At 40.9% G+C, this 20950-nt stretch overlaps 1 protein-coding gene across 1 annotated transcript; it reads left to right on the forward strand.

Annotated features, from left to right (window-relative positions):
• Nucleotides 1-121: 121 nt before the first annotated feature.
• On the forward strand, nucleotides 122-20265 carry LOC311043144 (uncharacterized protein). The gene is made up of 8 exons (XM_084054328.1): nucleotides 122-253; nucleotides 882-1350; nucleotides 4675-4767; nucleotides 6085-6222; nucleotides 7970-8158; nucleotides 18268-18360; nucleotides 19365-19502; nucleotides 20189-20265. Exons 2-8 carry the CDS (start codon nucleotides 1086-1088, stop codon nucleotides 20242-20244), a joined length of 972 nt encoding a protein of 323 aa, XP_083910454.1. The 5' UTR covers nucleotides 122-253; nucleotides 882-1085; the 3' UTR covers nucleotides 20245-20265.
• Nucleotides 20266-20950: the final 685 nt, after the last annotated feature.

Below are 20950 nucleotides of genomic sequence, written 5' to 3' on the forward strand. Positions count from 1 at the left end.
TTGCTGACGGAAGTTAACACAGCTAAGTGAGAGTTAGTCTAGATGATGTAACTGCAAGAGCAGGACGATACAAGTTTTTGACCGTAACCGTAACGTAACTTAACGTAGAGTAAAACGTAACCAGTGGAATCGTGTTTTATTATTTTCAAGAGGATCCTATTTGAGAGAAGCTCAGGAGGAATATACTGTTTTGGTTGGACTTTTCAATAAACCCCCTAAAATACACGACGATCTCCGCCATTCCTTGGATGTTGTAAGTTGTCAATATAACATTCCTTCGATGTTGTAAGTTGTCAATATAACAATAAGAAGTGGAGAATTCTTTAATGATATGAGTACGAGTCAATACTACAGTTCTGCATCAAGATCCTAAATGTGTCTATAATATTGGATAAGTGAAGTCGCCATTATAGTTAGGCTACTGACTACTAACTTTAATGGGGGGCACAGGTTTGGCACAGTCGGTAGCGCTGTCGCCTCAGCGCTGTCGCATGTTCTCCCCGTGTCCCATAGGGTAGGTACCCTCACAAAAAACAAGCAGTAATCCTGGTCTCTATACTGCCTCCCCCTGGTCAGCCGGGGCGCCTGATGGAGGGGAAAGGAACTGGTTGGAACGTGTGTTCCTTCCACTCCCTACGTCCTACCAGGGAAACTCTCCCCTGTCGGATGATAAGAAGTGGCCTGCTAACTCCTCATGCATTGAAGGAAGCATGAGGTCAGTTCGGGGCTCTCCTCAGCCTGGCAGAGGGAGAGTAGCGCCCAGGATTACTTAGGCAATTGGCACTGGGTGAATAAATGGGTTGCAAAATCGTGGGATAAAAATATAAGGGGAAAAAAAAGGTTACCCATTACTAAAGTCTGCTGTTTAACTTGATCCACAGTAACCCCCAAGACATTGACTGATGAAATGAGCCGCCAGAATGCAGCCAATGGAAACAGACGTGGGCGGTGTTTGGGTTGCAGAGGCTCTCCCAACCATTGAGCAGCGGCAGCCCCATAGTTGGCTAAAATGAAGGTTACAACGCAGCACTATATATTATAACTCTATAGTTATAACACTGTGGTCGCGGTGAAAAACTTGTCAAATGGAGTCTGTACGGCTGAAGATAAATGACCACATGACGTCGGTGGGAGAGGAGATATTGTGTGTTTTGGACAAACAGCTGCGGGGGGCAGATGTTTGTTGTGTGAAGCTTGTCAGAGAGCTCGTGTTGGAGCGCCTCAGTGCGGCTGCAGAGTTCATGTGCAACCTCTTCCAGAGAGAGATAGAGACACTAGAAACTCTGCTGGAGAAACAAAACAAACTGCTGGACATTGACTTTGATATGGACATCGATCTACACACTGCGGGTATGTCTGTTACACACACAACACCAAACTACACTCTACAGGTATGACGCAGCGTTTGCATGGTGAGGTGTTGTTAGGTTGTAGATTAATATACCGGCCAGTAGGCTCTGTTTTGATAAACTCGTCCTACACTGCAGTGATCATTTCGATCCCCCCTACACACACATATACACACACACACACACACACACACACACACACACACACACACACACACACACACACACACACACACACACACACACACACACACACACACACACAGTTAAGGAATCCAATTGATGTAAATCTGTCTGCACGATGGAGAAGCTTAATCCATGTGGTCAAATCGATATACACACTGCAGGTATGTCTGTTACACAACACACACAACATCAAAACTACACACTGCAGGTATGTCTGTTACACAGCACACAGTCACACACAACATCAAAACGACACACTAGCGTTTGCATGGTGAGGTGTTGTTAGGTTGTAGATCTGTTTTAAGAATCATTGCTTGTAGATCAATAGACCAGCCAGTAGGCTCCGTTTTGATGACTGAAGCAGTGAAGCTGCGTTTTCACTACAGTGGGCGTGGCAGTATGTTACCTGCAAAATATTTGGCATAACTTACTGGAATGGCAATGGGAGAGACCATTTTCACATGCTCTCCTCCACAGCAAAATTTTCTGGTATTGCCTGATAAGCGACCGTTTTAATTTGTTTATTTTCTAACGGCAGTGGTGGAAAGTAACTAAGTACATTTACTTAAGTACTGTACTTTAAGTAACATTTTTAGGTATTTATACTTTACTTGAGTATTTCCAATTTCCAATACTTTTACTTCTACTCCACTACATCTCAGAGGCAAATATTGTACTTTCTACAATTATTGAAAACTTTAGTTACTAGCTACTTTACAGATTATCAAATACACATTAACCACTTTTGCCCTATTTTTAGCCCCATTTAGAACCTCTCCCTCCGCTATGTAGCTCCGAGATGAGGTCCTATATATTCCCCGGTGCCGTTTGAGCAGGACATTGTCGCACATTTTCCACTTTACATGTTTCTTACCCCTTTCTGCACATCGTATCCAAAAAGTAAAGGTTTTCTGAAACGCTCACAGATGTTTTAAGTTCTAGCTGGCAATAAAATCTATCCAAAGACTTGAGAAAAGTATTTAATTTGCCTCTGTCCTCAGCTGGTTTCATAATATTTTGCATTAGAAGATGCAATTCAACATTTGACCAGTAGGGGAATCAGTAATGTTATATCTATGGGCGCAACTCTTGCGCAATGTCTTAAAAACATGTAACCGGGACAGGAGCGAGTTAAATGCTTTTTTCAACTCGTTGGATAGATTTTATTGCCAGCTAGAACTTAAAACATCTGTGAGCGTTTCAGAAAACCTTTACTTTTTGGATACGATGTGCAGGAAGGGCCGGGGTAAGAAAAATAAAGTAAAGTGGATAATTAAGCAATATTACACGAGAGGGTGTGCTTTACCGTCATTATTGGCACGCCAGTGATGCGGTCAGGAACGAGGCGAAGCCGAGTTCCGCGAGCATCACTGAAGTGCCAATAATGTAGGTAAAGCACACCCTCGAGTTACCAACAAAACACATCCAAATGTATTCATATTGTGGGGCACATTTTTATTCATAATAAAAATATTTCGCTATTATCCGTTTCCCTGTAAAGAGAAGAGTTTATTTGACTGAGACTGAGATTGCTTGGTCGGAACTACCTGTTGTATAATGTGCGACAATGTCCTGCTCAAACGGCGCCACCGGGAAACGAGGAACCTCATCTCAGAGCTATACAGCGGAGGGAGAGGTTCCGTCGGAGCTACTCTATTTTATACCTAGGCTATTTGAAAATAAGCGCTGCGTCACGCCGCGTCGCATCGTCGTTTTAGTAGTTTTACTTTTGGAACTTTAAGTATATGTTGATGCCAATACTTTTGTACTTTTACTCAAGTAAATTTTGAATTCTAGACTTTTACTTGGAACAGAGTATTTCTATATTGCAGTATTGGTACTTTTACTTAAGTAAAAGATTTGAGTACTTTTTCCACCACTGTCTAACGGTAGTACTTTAATATACTTACGCGAGAGGTGACTGTAAGCACTCGAGACTGTAACTTTAACCCATCAAAAGAACAGAGGATAAGCGAACCGTTTTCTCTTTTCTCTCTCTCTCTCTCTCTCTCTCTCCCAATCATTCATTATCACAGGGCCACAGACAGGGGTTAACAGGTGGAGTTGGCAGATCTGTTTGTAGCCTCTAAATCTCAAGACATAGTATAGGCTATCTTGAATGTCAACTTAATTGATCGTTCTTTGTTTAAACGTACACTTATTAATTAACCAGCTATCAGGAGACCACAAGGGGTGGTAAATGCAAATTTCCCATAGAAAGGAGGTATCATTCACTGCTGACACTTCCCTGTTTCTTAATGGAGTAGTTCACCCAAAAAAAAACGTATTTTCTATCAATTACACACCCCATGAAGTCTTGAATTCATGTTTTTGTTGAGTCAATAATTTGATGTCCATGAATTCAAGATTTCTTGGGGTGTGTAATTGATATAAAATGCATAGTTTTTTGGGTGAACTACTCCTTTAATGCCTGACTTCAAATCATATTAAAAACAGCTGTGCGCTGCCTGCAATGTGTTGCGACTTGCAAGCAGCTCTAATTTGACTTACATCGTAGTTGGACCATCCCCATGCAAAATATGTATTCTCAGAGTTATGTCAACATTGCTTTGAAGCATTATTGTCACCTAACAGTTTTGGCTACAACAGATATGTACTGTAGGCTACAGGCTCGCTCTCTTGTTGACACCAATGCTCGCTCGACCACGATGACCGTTGGAACACTATCTCAGAAGATTTACACTACAGGGAACATGTTATTCCACCAGTATTTAACGGGAAAATGACTAGGATTCTTGCCGTAATGAGATAGATTAAAACATTTTTCACTGTACTTCCTGCAATTTGCCTATGTGAAAACGAACTACAAGCTTTTGATCTGCTAATTTTACTACTTTTTTATTTGAATTCTGAAAAGTAGCAGTTTTGGACATAAGGTTTCCACCTGACAATATTAATCATATTCATATTATATCTACTTGTTTAAAATATACAATAAAAAATACTGCTTGCTAGATGTTCTTCTTTCATTTTGAGATTAGATTTGAGTATAGTCTATATAGTCTAGTCCTTATTCATGTCACATCAAAGTCATTATTATTTAAGTTCTTATTAAGTTCTTATTCATGTTACACCATGTCCTTATCATTAAAGTGCGTATTGTATTCCTTCATTCCAGATCAGTGTGTGGAGTCCAGTCTGCAGGTGAAGATCAGTTCTCCAGCCAGGACTGTTTCTATTAAACAGGAACCTGAAGACCACCTGGATCTTAGTAAGTTTCAAGCACTCTCTCTTTATTTATTTTATTGGTGAAACTGAGGGTGTAAAGATGAACCGATATGAATCAGTTATCGATTTAAGCATTAACAATGTGACTACATCAAATGTACGGACCCCTGCATCGATCCAAATGTACAAAGAATCGGACAATGGTTCGGTTGTAAAAGTATTAATGGGTTCACTGAAGCTTTGCAGTTAATTCTACTTCAGTATTAACTAACCTGCTACAGAAGACTCACTGATCTAACATTTACAAGTCATTACATAATAGGGACCGCCTCTCTTTCAGCTCGCCACGCATTGATCTTTTATGATAGCAATGTGAACAAACAACGGCCTCACTATTTACAGCACAGAGCGCAGTCAGCGCACATTGGTTTCACTGTCAGTGTTGTAGGCTATACAGGCACCCATGTTTTGTTGTTCTGAATGAAGCCAATGTGGAAGTAATGTGAAAACACTGCAGTTCTCTTAATGGCAGGTGGTGCTAATTCCCGCAATTTCCCCTCCAGCGGTTGCATAAAATAATTCATTCCATTGAAGTCAATAGGAATATACTGTAACTCTATTCTTGGATTTATTACTGGAAAACCTTTGTTTTCAATTGCTAGTTTCAAGTCTTCTTTCAAACAACATGATATCCATTTCTGTAAATTATGCTCCTGTTCATTTAAAAATGTATTTTAAAGAAGGGTCGCTTGCTCCCTTTCCCAAGTAATACCATTAGATTCCTGGAACCGGAAATCCAAGATGGTGGATTTGAATTTGCTGAACTACAGGCTTCAAAACGGGTCTGTAGAAACCAATGGGTGACGCCATGCTCCCTTTGTCCATATTGTTTTTTACAGTTTGTGCTTGTATGTCAAGTCAAAGACAATAATAATGCACATCCTCCGTCTTTAATGCTGAGCCAAAGTGCAAGCAGGATCATGAAGAAAAGAAGAGGGCCCGCAACTCACTTATAATGCTCCAACTTTATTCACTGCAGCAAACAAAAGAACAACGTTCCGACCTTGTGGTCTTCTTCTTCCTAGTTGCTGCCAATAACAAGTGTCTTTGATACATGAGGATTGACTCATGGTTTGGAAACGGATAATTTATTTACAGCTGAAGTTCTTCCAAATACCAAAGACATAAAACAGGAAACAAAGGAAAATAAAGCAATTAAAACAACTGAGCTTTCTTTTTTTAAAGTCTGTGTGCAGACTTTATTTTCTTTTGTTGAACTTTTGTTTGTCCTGCACTTGGGCACTACTTGACATCATGAAGTTCAAACCTTTTCTAGAGTCTCATTGTATCTTTTTCCTAGACTTCTTGCACGTTCCTGTGTGTATAGAGGAGGTTTCACCTGAAGAGGAGTGGAGCTCCAGTCTGGCCCAGGAGGAACCACAATCTCCACAGATTAAAGAGGAAGAGAAGGAGCTACTCCAAAGACCAGAAGAGGCTGGTGGGTCAACGTTGACATTAATAGCAGTGAAAAGTGATTTGGCGGTTGCGTTTCCTTTTCTTTTTTTTTTTACATATTTTTGTTGTCGGGCAGAAACCTTCTATCTCGATATGTTAACCTTTTACGTTTTTTTTTTTTAATTAATGCCCTAATTCGTCATACTACAATGTCCCACAAAAGTTGCCAAAATAGCCATTCTACAAGCTTTTGATCTGCTATTTTTGCTACTTTTTGTATTAGAATTCTGAGAAGTGACAGCTTTGGACGTAAGAGGTTCCAAACAGCAACAATATTATAACTACTTGTGTTATCTATTTTAGGATTATAAATCTGTTATCGAACTGATTGGCTGTTTCAAGTATTGATTGATTGATTGAATATTTTATTAGGCAAAAAAAATGTTAAACATCACATTTACATTTAACATACTTTGTCTAACAGGTCCGTTAATAAAAGTCCTTGCGGACTTGTTTCCAATGAGGGCCTTGGTATTCAATTCATAGACATATATAGTGGCATCACAGTTCGAATATCATTACAAGAAAATAAAACAGCAAGAATATATATATATCTATATATATATCTATACATATATATATATATATATATATATATATATACATACATATATACATACGTATAATACTATGTACAACAAAAGAAATAAAAAAAGGGGGGGGGAAGATATGTACAAGAACAGGGGGGGGGGGGGTCGGCTGTCTAATGGGAAAATGGTACTACCTCCTCTTTTGGCCTCCTGAAAGGTGATTTTTTAAGGCTCTTTTTGCAATTAAAAAATACTGTTTATAAAGTTTAATAAAAAATCACACCAGTGTGAAGTGGGCGGTGTGGTCACAGTGGTCATCACAGTGGGTGATTCACTTAAACAAAACATAAATGTGTTTTTTTTAAGTGCACAGTCCTATTTATAGGACTGCACATGTGTCATGTGTTTCACTAGCCAATCACTGTCCTGAATAGAGTCAACCAGTGTACAATGGTGGCCAATCACGGTGCAGGGTTAGGGGGGTACAATGGTGGCCAATCACAGCGCAGGGTTGGGGGGGTGCAATGGGTGGGGGTCCAAACCTCACATATAGGGGCGGTTGCACCGCCCAAAAATGTGTTTTTTTTTTACCCCCTTTTCTCCCCAATTTAGTCATTATGCCAATTGATTCCTCCCCACACACACACACACACATTTGTGTGTTGTATCCTACTGACTCACCTGCCAGTGAGGAGCCCCCACCGGGAGGACGTAGAGCCTCCGTCCTACTCCTCCAGCCCAACACTCCCTGCTGACTCCCTGCAGTTGCCACCCCAGTCCTTAATGACAATTATCACCCTCCCTGCCCGGCTTCCCTCCCCGGAACACAGGCCCCGATTGCGTTCGTAAAGACGCTCGACAAAGCCGGATGCACCGCGGTGGATTCGAACTCACAACCTCCGCGGTGGTGGGCAGGCTCTTAACCACTGTGCCACCCGAGCGCCTTAAAATATTATAATGTAGCTCATCCATATTGCTCAGCACTAATGAAGTGACAAACTGAGGAAAAGGCATCTGGCGTCACTGCCCAGTCTTTGACAAGACAAAAAAAATAACCTCATGCAATCTTTTGTTGAACTTTTGTTTGTCCTGCACCTGGGCATTGATGTGGATGAAGCTATTCATTTAACAGAGGGAACAGTGCATGAAATCATGTGAAGTTCAAACCTTTTATAGAGTCTCATTGTATCTTTTTCCTAGACATCTTACACACCCCTGTGTGTAAAGAGGAGGTTTCCCCTGAAGAGGAGCTGAGTTCCAGTCTGGTCCAGGAGGAATCAAAGTCTCCAAAACATGACGGGTGGAGCCCCAGTCTGGTCCAGGAGGATCCACAACCTCAACAGATTAAAGAGGAACAGGAGGAGCTACTCCAAAGACCAGAAGAGGCGGGTCGGTCAACGTTGACATTACTAGCAGTGAAAAGTGAAGATGATGAAAACAGAGAGACAGAGCCTGTAGCCAGCACCTCAACTGAACACATGAACACACACACTGAGGTAGGGGACTGTGGAACATCACAACTAACTAGTGATGACCAGCTCCTCTCTTCACACTGTTCTGAATCAGACACTGAAGACAGTGCTGACTGGGAGACTAGGGGAGATCAGTCAGCTTTTAACACACTGAAATCACACAAGACACAAAATGTGGGAGGACAGCGCAAACACATGAGGACTCGCGAAAAGTATTTTTCTTGCACAGTTTGTAGCAGCAGCTTTTCTAAGAAATGGACTCTAAAAACACACATGATGACTCATACAGGCGAAAAGCCCTTTGCTTGTCCAGTATGTGGTAAAGGCTGTGCTCGAAAGAGTCATCTAAAAACACACATGAGGACTCATACAGGCGAAAAGCCCTTTTCTTGTAAAGTATGTGGTAAAGACTGTGCTCAAAAGAGTACTCTAAAAACACACATGATGACTCATACAGGCGAAAAGCCCTTTTCTTGTAAAGTATGTGGTAAAGACTATGCTAAAAAGAGTCATCTAAAAACACACATGGGGACTCATACAGGCGAAAAGCCCTTTTCTTGTAAAGTATGTGGTAAAGACTGTGCTCAAAAGAGTACTCTAAAAACACACATGATGACTCATACAGGCGAAAAGCCCTTTTCTTGTAAAGTATGTGGTAAAGACTATGCTAAAAAGAGTCATCTAAAAAGACACATGAGGACTCATACAGGCGAAAAGCCCTTTTCTTGTACAGTATGTGGTAAAGGCTGTGCTGAAAAGAGTCATCTAGAAACACACATGATGACTCATACAGGCGAAAAGCCCTTTTCTTGTACAGTATGTGGTAAAGACTGTGCTCAAAAGGGCAATCTAGAATCACACATGCGGACTCATACAGGCGAAAAGCCCTTTTCTTGTAAAATATGTGGTAAAGGCTGTGCTCGAAAGAGTGATCTAAAAACACACATGAGGACTCATACAGGCGAAAACACCTTTTCTTGTAAAGTATGTGGTAAAGGCTGTGGTCGAAAGAGTGATCTAAAAATACACATGATGACTCATACAGGCGAAAAGCCCTTTTCTTGTACAGTATGTGGTAAAGGCTGGGCTCAAAAGAGTACTCTAAAAACACACATGAGGACTCATACAGGCGAAAAGCCCTTTTCTTGTAAAGTATGTGGTAAAGGCTGTGCTCGAAAGAGTACTCTAAAAACACACATGATGACTCATACAGGCGAAAAGCCCTTTTCTTGTACAGTATGTGGTAAAGGCTGTGCTCGAAAGAGTACTCTAAAAACACACATGAGGGCTCATACAGGCGAAAAGCCCTTTTCTTGTAAAGTATGTGGTAAAGGCTTTGTTAGCACAAGTAATCTAAAAATACACATGAGGACTCATACAGGCTAAAAGCCCTATTCTTGTACAATTTGTGGTAGAGGCTTTGCTGAAAAGGCTCAAGTAAAAAGACACATGAGGACTCATACAGAGGTAAAGCCTTTAGTTTACGTTAGTCGCACAAACTATATCCCTGCTGTCCGGCAGAAACCAGCTAACTTCAAAATGTTAATTTTTCAGGAAATGACAAAAACAAAACAAAAAATGGAGTTAAGTTTTGTTCATCATTGATAAGTACAGCTAAATGGACCTCCAAGCTCATAATGTCAAAAGGGGGTGGAGCCCGGAGTCAGCAAAACCAGCTAACTCCACCCCCCTTTGGTGGAGTTAGCTGGTTTAGCAGAAAGTTTGAGGATCCAATGGAGTTAGCTGGTTTTGTCAGAAGTGCTTTTTAATGCTTTTTATTGGTTCAATATTTTTTAATCAACGTAAACGGTGTTCAAATAGCACTGATTTATGGAAAAAAATGCAAAAGCAGAAAACTGGAGTTAGCTGGTTTCTGCCGGACAGCAACGAATATATATGATGATTGATGACGAATGATATATAATCATTCAGTCTAATCTAGGATGACAAGGATACTATAAAGCAGAGAAATCAAACAATCTGACAATCACATACTGTACCTGCCAACCTCAGACCATTAGATAAAAGGAGATTTTTTTCTCTGGGCAGACCACCCACAGAAAAAAAGTACTTTACTTACATAGGCTTTACTTAGATAGGATCCATTAAAAAGCTAAAAGTACAGCAATTGATTTGATGACTGAAGCAATAAAAGAGCCATGTTTAATAATAACCACTAAAAGTGACTATCTCTTTATAATTGCATTCAATTACAATGTATCACTTAGATACATGGAGCGTACGTGTACATGTATGTAGGACTGGAGTTTATCCAGACATAATATACATAAAGCAACAGTAAAAGAGTAACATTCCCATTCTCTCAGAAAGAGAAGTGGCTCAGGGGTAGAGTGGCCGGATGGCAACCGCGAGGTTCCGAGTACGATCCCGGGCTCCCCCAGAGTTACAGTAATGTTGACATGTCCTTGCGCAAGGCACTGAACCCCTAATTTCTCCCGATCAGCAGGTTGGTACCTGGTACCAGCATGGTTTCCTCCGCCACCGGTAAATGTAATGCACAATCTATGTAAAGCACTTTGGATAAAAGCGCTATATAAATGCACCATTTACCAAAGAGAGTTTTTTTTGGGGTGTGTGTGGCATGGCGAGAGAGAGAGAGAGGGGGGGGGGGGGGGGGGGGACCACTCACACCTTCCAACAACAAAAAACGATCAAATACTGCCATGGTAATTTGCATATCAAAAACCCATGGAACTACGCAAATGAACATGAATGGCCATGGCTGCATATCAGTGGGGCGTGTGAGGGGAGGTCTTATATGGCCCTTTGACACATGGGTTGCCACGCAAAAAGGGTGAAATCCCTTTTAAAAGAAGAGGTGATTTCGGCCATAGAGTTATAATATATCTAGAGGGCGGATTGCCCCGCCCCCAGCTATTTATTTCTATGAAAGTTGCTCAGTGGCGTTTGAAGCACCCGGAAGTCTGGCCGAAGTTTAAAATTGGGTCCATTGGGTCTAATAGAACCTGTCTGCCGGAAATACCAATATTGGGTCGAATAGGCGTGCCCATAGAGTTACGAGCAGGCGCAGTAGGGTTTCAAACGGTAGAAGCATGCGCAGTAGCATTTTAAATGTGGAAGTCTTGCATTCTCAGATTGACCACCAGGCGACGGCGCTTCACTGTTCTACCGCGGCTCTGGGGGCTTGATTTCGGCCCATGCGCTGGGTGAGCAACTCAATGCAAGTGGATGGGAGGGGATATCTGGTGCCCTCTCTATTATTTTTAACTCTATGGGCCGACCCGTTGCCCGCAGGTCCCTTGGGTTGAATCGCAGGGCGGGCGGACGGGTCAAGATTTCAGACGCAATTATCGCTTGGCGTTCTGGCACCTTCTCTCTCTCCTGTTTTGTCTCTCTCAGTCCCGCTCTCCTACTCTCCCGTCTCTCTCCTCCTGGAATCATGAGCTTGTGTTCAATGTGTTGCTTATTTGATCAATAATGCACAGCTGCCTCTAATGATATCCCCGCTGCATGTCAACTTTATTTATTTGAATGTCCTTTATGTTGTAGTAGTAGGCCACTCACTATCTATCTACATTATCGCTTAATGTTCTCTCATGTAGCCTACACAATGATAAAGGACAGGATTATGAATTCTGAATATATCTGGTTTTGTTCGCTCCCGTCTCCCTCTCTCTCTCTCCAACTCTGCCTCTCTCTCTCTAACTCTACCTCTCTTTCCCTCTAACTCTGCCTCTCTCTCTCTAAAGTGATTGAATATACGGACTCAACGTTGACGAAAAGCGGGCGGTAGGCTACTTATTGTTTTTGCGGGACGGGCCGGGTCGTTGATTTATATGAGTGTCCTGTCCAGAGCTAATCTCGCAAACTGCTGGACCGATTAGCACCAACATAGAGTACTGAAGTCCTGACGGACATGTTTTAATCCCATCTGTGCCTGGTTGTCATTGTATTTCTTCGTTACCACTCGATTGTTGATACCGGCTTTCACCTGCTGCACCACAACTTCCAGCACAGACTGATATAATAGCTCAGTTACTCAGATGGGATTAGAAAACCTATTTTGAACAACTACATCAAACAAGAGGTCGACAAGGGCAAATATTGCGGCATTGTCATACTGGACCTCCAGTCCAGTGTAAGCTACTGCATGCTGAATGTGTTCAACAGTGACCCCCAGTGGTTACATTATATAAATGTATGGCAATAAACACACACACACACACACACACACACACACACACACACACACACACACACACACACACACACACACACACACACACACACACACACACACACACACACACACACACACACACACACACACACACACACACACACTTTTGTTATCTCATCCTGCTTGGATGATGGACAGGAAGATGTGAAGCAGATGCAGGTCATCTTAAGACAAAAATCTTCCTCCTAAAATGGTTTCCATCTGTCCAAGTGGTTTGGCCTGCTCCTCCAAATGTTCCTATTCAACCACAGCATGACGTCTGTATATAATGTGCGTATATGGGTATATGCGCGCATTCGGGTGTATATCTTACACACGCTTTCACATGTTTGTGATGGTGTGGGTAAGTATGAAGTCATGAATGTAAATATTGAAACATATTTTTTGTTTGATTAATACAAACTAATTAAGTAGTTTTGAATGTAAATGCGGATCATTTTTGAGTGGTCATACAATATGAACTTTGTAACTTTGAATAACTTAAAACAATATGTATGAAGGATAGGCATAAATAAGCTATGAGCTTCTGCCTATGCCTTTTCGATCTAACAGAATGAAGTAGTGAATTACAGTGTGTTATATTTTGTGATTATGTTGATGTGGATCGAAATAAACTAAACTAAACTAAACTAAAGCATGTTTCCTCAACTTAGGGTAAGTGTCATTTTTTGGTAATTTTAGTTTTTTTGTTAAAAAGGTTCAAGTACTATATTCTGATAGTAATCATTGCTACTGAGCGTTTGTTCGGTCACAGGGGTCTCTCCAGCTCTTTAGTAAACAGAATATAGTACATTTTCAGGTAGGTGACAACATTTACGACAATCAGGAGAGAGCACTGAAAATACATTTTCTGTTTAATAAAGAGCTGGAGAGACATCCTTTTACTGAGCAAACACTCTATAGCAATGAGTATTATCAGAATATAGAGCTATTTAACACTTATTTTAACCAAAGTAAATCACTTACCCTACCTTTAAATGTATAGTATGCATTTTCTTTTGTTCAAATAAGTGTTATATAAATTAGCTCCATATTCCCATAGTAATAAATGCCATAAAGTGCTAGTTCAGTAACATGGGTCTCCCCTTCTCTCCAGCTCTTTGGTAAACAGAAAATACATTATAGGCCTACAAATGTCATCCAATCAGCAGAGAGAACTCATACAGGACTACTGGATAGACAATTGAAATTGGAAGTAACATTTTGGACTAATTTCTCAGTCCAAAATGTAACCCATTTGGTTACATTGGTACACTCGAGTTAAAATTGCCACTGTGGATGTTACTGTGAATGAGAGTGAAACTGAGCCTGGCTCGCCTGAGCACACACCACCAGTTGCCAGATTATGTGAGAGAAACAAGCAACCAGGTCTAGGAAAACCAGCCCAAAAGAAGCGGCTATGGGCCACATGAGCACTTTAACATACAGTACATCAGCTATTTGAAAATAGCAGATCTACAAGCTCACAATATGTCGCGTTGTGAGCTTGTAGATCGGCTATTTTCAAATACAATCTTGTGGGGAAATTATAATAAGCAGATCTGGCAACCCTGCACACCACCACCTGTCCTCTCAATCTGTCCCTCTTCCTTCTTTCCCTCTGTGTCCCTGGCTACTGTGTGAAGCCCTGAAGAGAACCAGGTGTGGAGCTACATTAGGAGCTGGGGTTCTTTCCCGTAGATAAAGGTAGACGCCTCCTCCGGCTCTGACTCCTCTGAGGCGTCCGTATCTCGGGCGCCATTTTGGAGAAGGCAAGCTTCCCGATTACTAGCCAATCACAGCACGTCTTTTCCGGGACTTGGCAGAATCTAGTTGTATACAAATATAACAGTATATTTTTAGACCACTAGATTCTGACAAAATACCGCAACATTGTACTTAAGTACAGTACTTGAGTACCAACCCGATCGCCAGAGGAAACGTTCTCATTGAACGTTTTTCAACGTTTCTCAAAATCCGTGCATAGACTACTGGAAATAGCCGCCTCGCATCTCCCCCATTGTGACTAAACCATTTCGGAGGCGCGCAGTCTCAAGTGAATTGTCGCCATGTGAAGGACCACCGAGCTAAAGCGAGCGGGTTGCCGTGCGACTATGCACGACTATGCACTATAGTCGACTATGCACGAATGACTATGCACGGAATGACGTGCACAAATCCGTGCAATGTATACTAATTATCTGGCGATCAGGCTGTGAGTACTTAGAGTACTTAGTTACTTTCCACCACTGATAGTTAGATCTAGAGTACTCAGTGTGAATGGCCCTTGGCCTTTACTCTCCTCAACTGGAATGCAGCATTTTATGTTGAAAGAATTGCCCTCTGTACGCCATGGATTTCGACAGACTGTAGAAAAACACAGACAAGAAGCAAACGAGACAGATAGGTGTAGTGGTGAAAAAGTACTTTTTTTTTTTACTTGAGTAAAAGTGTCAATAGCCTACTGCAAAGTAGAAATACTCTGTTACAAGTAAAAGTCTGGAATTCAAAATTTCCTTGAGCAAAAGTACAAAAGTATTGGTATCAAAATGTAAAAGTACCAAAAGTAGAAAGTATACTCATTATGCAGAATTACCCATTTTGCAAGTTTTCAAGGGTATAAAATGTATAAGAGTCTTTTGAAAATAGCAGATCTGCTATTTTCAAATGGCCGAAATGTGAAGTGGGCAATGTGTGTTTTGTAATAATAATCCCAATCTACAAAGTAACTAGCAACTTTGTCAAATAATTGTAGTAGAGTACAATATTTGCGTCTGAGATGTAGTGGAGTAAAAGTATTGAAAATTGGCAATACTCCAGTAAAGTAAAAATACTTCAAAAGTAAACTTAAGTACAGTACTTGAGAAAATGTACTTAGTTTTTGTCCACACATACCCAGTGGTGGAAAGTAACTACGTATTATAGCCTACTGTTCATTTTAAATTATTTGTCAAGCAGGGTGAGTCTCTCTCTTCCCCTCTCTCCCCTCGCAATTGGCACTGGGTGAATAAATGGGTTGCAAAATCGTGGGATAAAAATATAAGGGAAAAAAAAAAGGTTACTCATTACTAAAGTCTGCTGTTTAACTTGATCCACAGTAACCCCCAAGACATTGACTGATGAAATGAGCCGCCAGAATGCAGCCAATGGAAACAGACGTGGGCGGTGTTTGGGTTGCAGAGGCTCTCCCAACCAATGTGCAGCCCCCTAGTTGGCTAAAATGAAGGTTACAACGCAGCACTATATATTATAACTATAGTTATAACACTGTGGTCGCGGTGAAAAACTTGTCAAATGGAGTCTGTACGGCTGAAGATAAATGAACACATGACGTCGGTGGGAGAGGAGATATTGTGTGTTTTGGACAAACAGCTGCGGGGTGCAGATGTTTGTTGTGTGAAGCTTGTCAGAGAGCTCGTGTTGGAGCGCCTCAGTGCGGCTGCAGAGTTCATGTGCAACCTCTTCCAGAGAGAGATAGAGACACTAGAAACTCTACTGGAGAAACAAAAGAAACTGCTGGACATTGACTTTGATATGGACATCGATCTACACACTGCGGGTATGTCTGTTACACACACAACACCAAACTACACTCTACAGGTATGACGCAGCGTTTGCATGGTGAGGTGTTGTTAGGTTGTAGATATGGCCAGTAGGCTCTGTTTTGATAAACTCGTCCCACACTGCAGTGATCATTTCAATCCCCCCCCCCCCCCCCCCCCACACACACACACACACACACACACACACACACACACACACACACACACACACACACACACACACACACACACACACACACACACACACACACACACACACACACACACACACACACACACACACACACACACACACACTCACACACACACACACACACACACACACACACTCACACACACACACACACACACACACACACACAGTTAAGGAATCCAATTGATGTAAATCTGTCTGCACGATGGAGAAGCTTAATCCATGTGGTCAAATCGATATACACACTGCAGGTATGTCTGTTACACAACACACACAACATCAAAACTACACACTGCAGGTATGTCTGTTAGACAGCACACACACAACATCAAAACTACACACTAGCGTTTGCATGGTGAGGTGTTGTTAGGTTGTAGATCTGTTTTAAGAATCATTGCTTGTAGATCAATAGACCAGCCAGTAGGCTCCGTTTTGATGACTGAAGCAGTGAAGCTGCGTTTTCACTAGTGGGCGTGGCAGTATGTTACATAACATGGCATGGCATAACTTACTGGAATAGCAATGGGAGAGACCATTTTCACATGCTCTCCTCCACAGCAAAAGTTTCTGGTATTGCCTGATAAGCGACCATTTTAATTTGTTTATTTTCTAACGGCAGTGGTGGAAAGTAACTAAGTACATTTACTTAAGTACTGTACTTTAAGTAACATTTTTAGGTATTTATACTTTACTTGAGTATTTCCAATTTCCAATACTTTTACTTCTACTCCACTACATCTCAGAGGCAAAAAAATGACTTTTACTCCACTACAATTATTGAAAACTTTAGTTACTAGTTACTTTACAGATATAAATTATTAGATTATAAAACACACATTAACCGCTTTTGCCCTATTTTATACCTAGGCTATTTGAAAATAGCCGATCGTTGTGAGCTTGTAGATCTGCTATTTTCAAATATTTTAGTATTACATTACATTACGGTCATTTAGCAGACGCTTTTATCCAAAGCGACTTACAATAAGTGTATTCAACATAGGTAGGGAACGAAAACTACTAATCACCAGAAGTTTTAAGTACATTTCCTGCAAAAACAAGCAACCAAGAGTATACCTAGCGCTAAGGTAAAAGTGCAATATATCAGCTACCTACGTTTCTTAAATAGATGAGACAAAAACTGGCAAAATCAAATGAGCACGAGCTAAAACAAATAAGTGTATCGACTAAACAAGATCCAATAAAACAATACAAAAATAAAACAAGAGTTCGTACAACTAGTTAACAACAAGTAGGCCAGGCAAAGAGGAAGGATAGTGTTTCCTGAAGAGGTGGGTTTTCAGCCTGCGGCGAAAGATGGGCAGTGACTCTGCTGTCCTGACATCAGTGGGAAGTTCATTCCACCACTGTGTAGTACTTTTACTTTTTGAACTTTAAGTATATTTTGATGCCAATACTTTTGTACTTTTACTCAAGTAAATTTTGAATTCTAGACTTTAACTTGGAACAGAGTATTTCTATATTGCAGTATTGTTTTTTTTTCAAAATCTTTGAATGTCAACTTAATTGATCGTTCTTTTTTTAAACGTAGCCTACACTTATTAATTAACCAGCTATCAGGAGACCACAAGGGGTGGTAAATGCAAATTTCCCATAGAAAGGAGGTATCATTCACTGCGGACACTTCCCTGTTTCTTAATGGAGTAGTTCACCCAAAATAAATCTTATTTTCTATCAATTACACACCCCATGAAGCCTTGAATTCATGTTTTTGTTGAGTCAATAATTTGATGTCCATGAATTCAAGATTTCTTGGGGTGTGTAATTGATATAAAATGCATCTTCTTTCATTTTGAGATTATATTCATAATTGTTAAAACAAACAAAAAACATTCTGGTTAATAATATGAATACATTTAGTCTGGTTCCGTTTTATACAGGAGTGTTAGGCTGTTTATACATTTTAATATGATAAATATTTTATAGTCTATATAGTCTAGTCCTTATTCATGTCACATCAAAGACGTTATTATTTAAGTTCTTATTAAGTTCTTATTCATGTTACACCATGTCTTTATCATTAAAGTGCGTATTGTATTCCTTCATTCCAGATCAGTGTGTGGAGTCCAGTCTGCAGGTGAAGATCAGTTCTCCAGCCAGGACTGTTTCTATTAAACAGGAACCTGAAGACCACCTGGATCTTAGTAAGTTTCAAGCACTCTCTCTTTATTTATTTTATTGGTGAAACTGAGGGTGTAAAGATGAACCGATATGAATCAGTTATCAATTTAAGCATTAACAATGTCACTACATCAAATGTACGGACCCCTGCAGAATCAGAATCAGAATCAGAATTATTGTCACATCACAGGTTTACAAGGTAAAAAAGTGGGTGAAATTCGTTTTTGTACAACACTCCCATCGCAACGTTAAATTCCGTATCGATCTAAATGTACAAAGAATCAGACAATGGTTCGGTTGTAAAAGTATTAATGGGTTCACTGAAGCTTTACAGTTAATTCTATTTCAGTATTAACTAACCTGCTGCAGAAGACTCACTGATCTAACATTTACAAGTCATTACATAATAGGGACCGCCTCTCATTCGCCTCTCTTTCAGCTCGCCTCGCATTGATCTTTTATGATAGCAATGTGAACAAACAACGGCCTCACTATTTACAGCACAGAGCGCAGTCAGCACACTGTCAAATCTAAAGTTTTGAAGATGTGGGGTAAGAGTAATCTGTTGATAACTCTTCCAGCTACAGCTATGCAAGGTCTAATATCTGATTGTATACTTGTGTGTTGGTGTTGTGCATCAAGCTGCTACAGTGCAGGTACAAGATATAAATTAGACACTGGACAGTGTTTCACCGATAGTGTTGTATACAGGCACCCATGTTTTGTTGTTCTGAATGAAGCCAATGCGGAAGTAATGTGAAAACACAGTAACAAGTGTCTTTGATACATGAGGATTGACTCATGGTTTGGAAATGGATAATTTATTTACAGCTGAAGTTCTTCCAAATACCAAAGACATAAAACAGGAAACAAAGGAAAATAAAGCAATTAAAACAACTTTTTTAAAAGTCTGTGTGCAGACTTTATTTTCTTTTGTTGAACTTTTGTTTGTCCTGTCCTGTTTGCCCTGCACTTGACATCATGAAGTTCAAACCTTTTATAGAGTCTCATTGTATCTTTTTCCTAGACTTCCCGCACGTTCCTGTGTGTATAGAGGAGGTTTCACCTGAAGAGGAGTGGAGCTCCAGTCTGGCCCAGGAGGAACCACAACCTCTACAGATTAAAGAGGAACAGAAGGAGCTACTCCAAAGACCAGAAGAGGCTGGTGGGTCAACGTTGACATTAGTAGCAGTAAAAAGTGATGATGATGATGATGAAAACAGAGAGACAGAGCTTGACAGAGACGTCAGGGTGACCAGACGTCCTGGTTCGGCCGGGTTTGTCCTGTTTTCAAGCTGCGTCCCGACAAATGTCTCTAAAACACTAATGTCCCGGTTTTCAACATTCACTACAAATTTGTCCCGTTTTTCGCCAGAATTCACCAGGGTCGGGTTTGAGGGGCTGAATATATGGTCACCCTAGCCAAACCATTCCCATGTGAATCCTGAGATGTACATGATTCTCACTCTTTTATTATGGCGGTTGTGTCTCCTTTTCTTTCTTTTTTACATATTTTTGCTGTTGGGTGATCTCGATATGTTAACCTTTTAAGTTTTTTTGAATTAATGCCCTAATTCGTCATACTACAGTGTCTCACAAAAGTAGCCAAAATAGCCAAGCTTTTGATCTGCTACTTTTTAAATTAGAATTCTGAAAAGTGACAGCTTTGGACGTAAGAGGTTTCCAACAGCAACAATATTATAACTACTTGTGTTATCTATTTTAGGATCATAAATCTGTTATCGAACTGATTGGCTCTTTCAAGTATGCAATTAAAAAATACTGTTTATAGAGTTTAATATGATACATAATTTTTTGGTTGTTTTTTACCCCCTTTTCTCCACAATTTAGCCGTTATGCCAATTGATTCCTCCCCAACACACACATTGTGTGTTGTATCCTACTGACTCACCTGCCAGTGAGGAGCCCCCGCCTCCGTCCTACTCCTCCCGCCCAACACTCCCTGCTGACTCCCTGCAGTTGCCACCCCAGTCCTTAATGACAATTATCACCCTCCCTGACAGAGCCTGCCTTCCCTCCCCGGACCACGAGCCAATTGTGTTCGTAAAGACGCTCGACAAAGCTGGATGCACCGCGGTGGATTCAAACCCACAACCTCCGCGGTGGTGGGCAGACTCTTAACCACTATGCCACCGAGCGCCTTAAAATATTATAATATAGCTCATCCATATTGCTCAGCACTAATGAAGTGACATACTGAGGAAAAGGCATCTGGCGTCACTGCCCAGTCTTTGACAAGACAAAAAAAATAACCTCATGCAATCTTTTGTTGAACTTTTGTTTGTCCTGCACCTGGGCATTGATGTGGATGAAGCTATTCATTTAACAGAGGGAACAGTGCATGAAATCATGTGAAGTTCAAACCTTTTATAGAGTCTCATTGTATCTTTTTCCTAGACATCTTACACACCCCTGTGTGTAAAGAGGAGGTTTCCCCTGAAGAGGAGCTGAGTTCCAGTCTGGTCCAGGAGGAATCAAAGTCTCCAAAACATGACGGGTGGAGCCCCAGTCTGGTCCAGGAGGATCCACAACCTCAACAGATTAAAGAGGAACAGGAGGAGCTACTCCAAAGACCAGAAGAGGCGGGTCGGT

Source organism: Gymnoscopelus microlampas (genome assembly GCF_963454915.1).
Source record: "Gymnoscopelus microlampas genome assembly, chromosome: 4".
NCBI classification, from domain to species: domain Eukaryota; kingdom Metazoa; phylum Chordata; class Actinopteri; order Myctophiformes; family Myctophidae; genus Gymnoscopelus; species Gymnoscopelus microlampas.

Bases quoted from the DNA above. Each gene is read 5' to 3' on its own strand.
- LOC311043144 (XM_084054328.1), top strand. From the start codon at position 1,086: ATGGAGTCTGTACGGCTGAAGATAAATGACCACATGACGTCGGTGGGA. The intron at 18,361-19,364 runs GTAAGTTTCAAG...TCTTTTTCCTAG, and splicing joins TGAAGACCACCTGGATCTTA to ACTTCCCGCACGTTCCTGTG. The intron at 19,503-20,188 runs GTGGGTCAACGT...TCCACAATTTAG, and splicing joins CCAAAGACCAGAAGAGGCTG to CCGTTATGCCAATTGATTCC.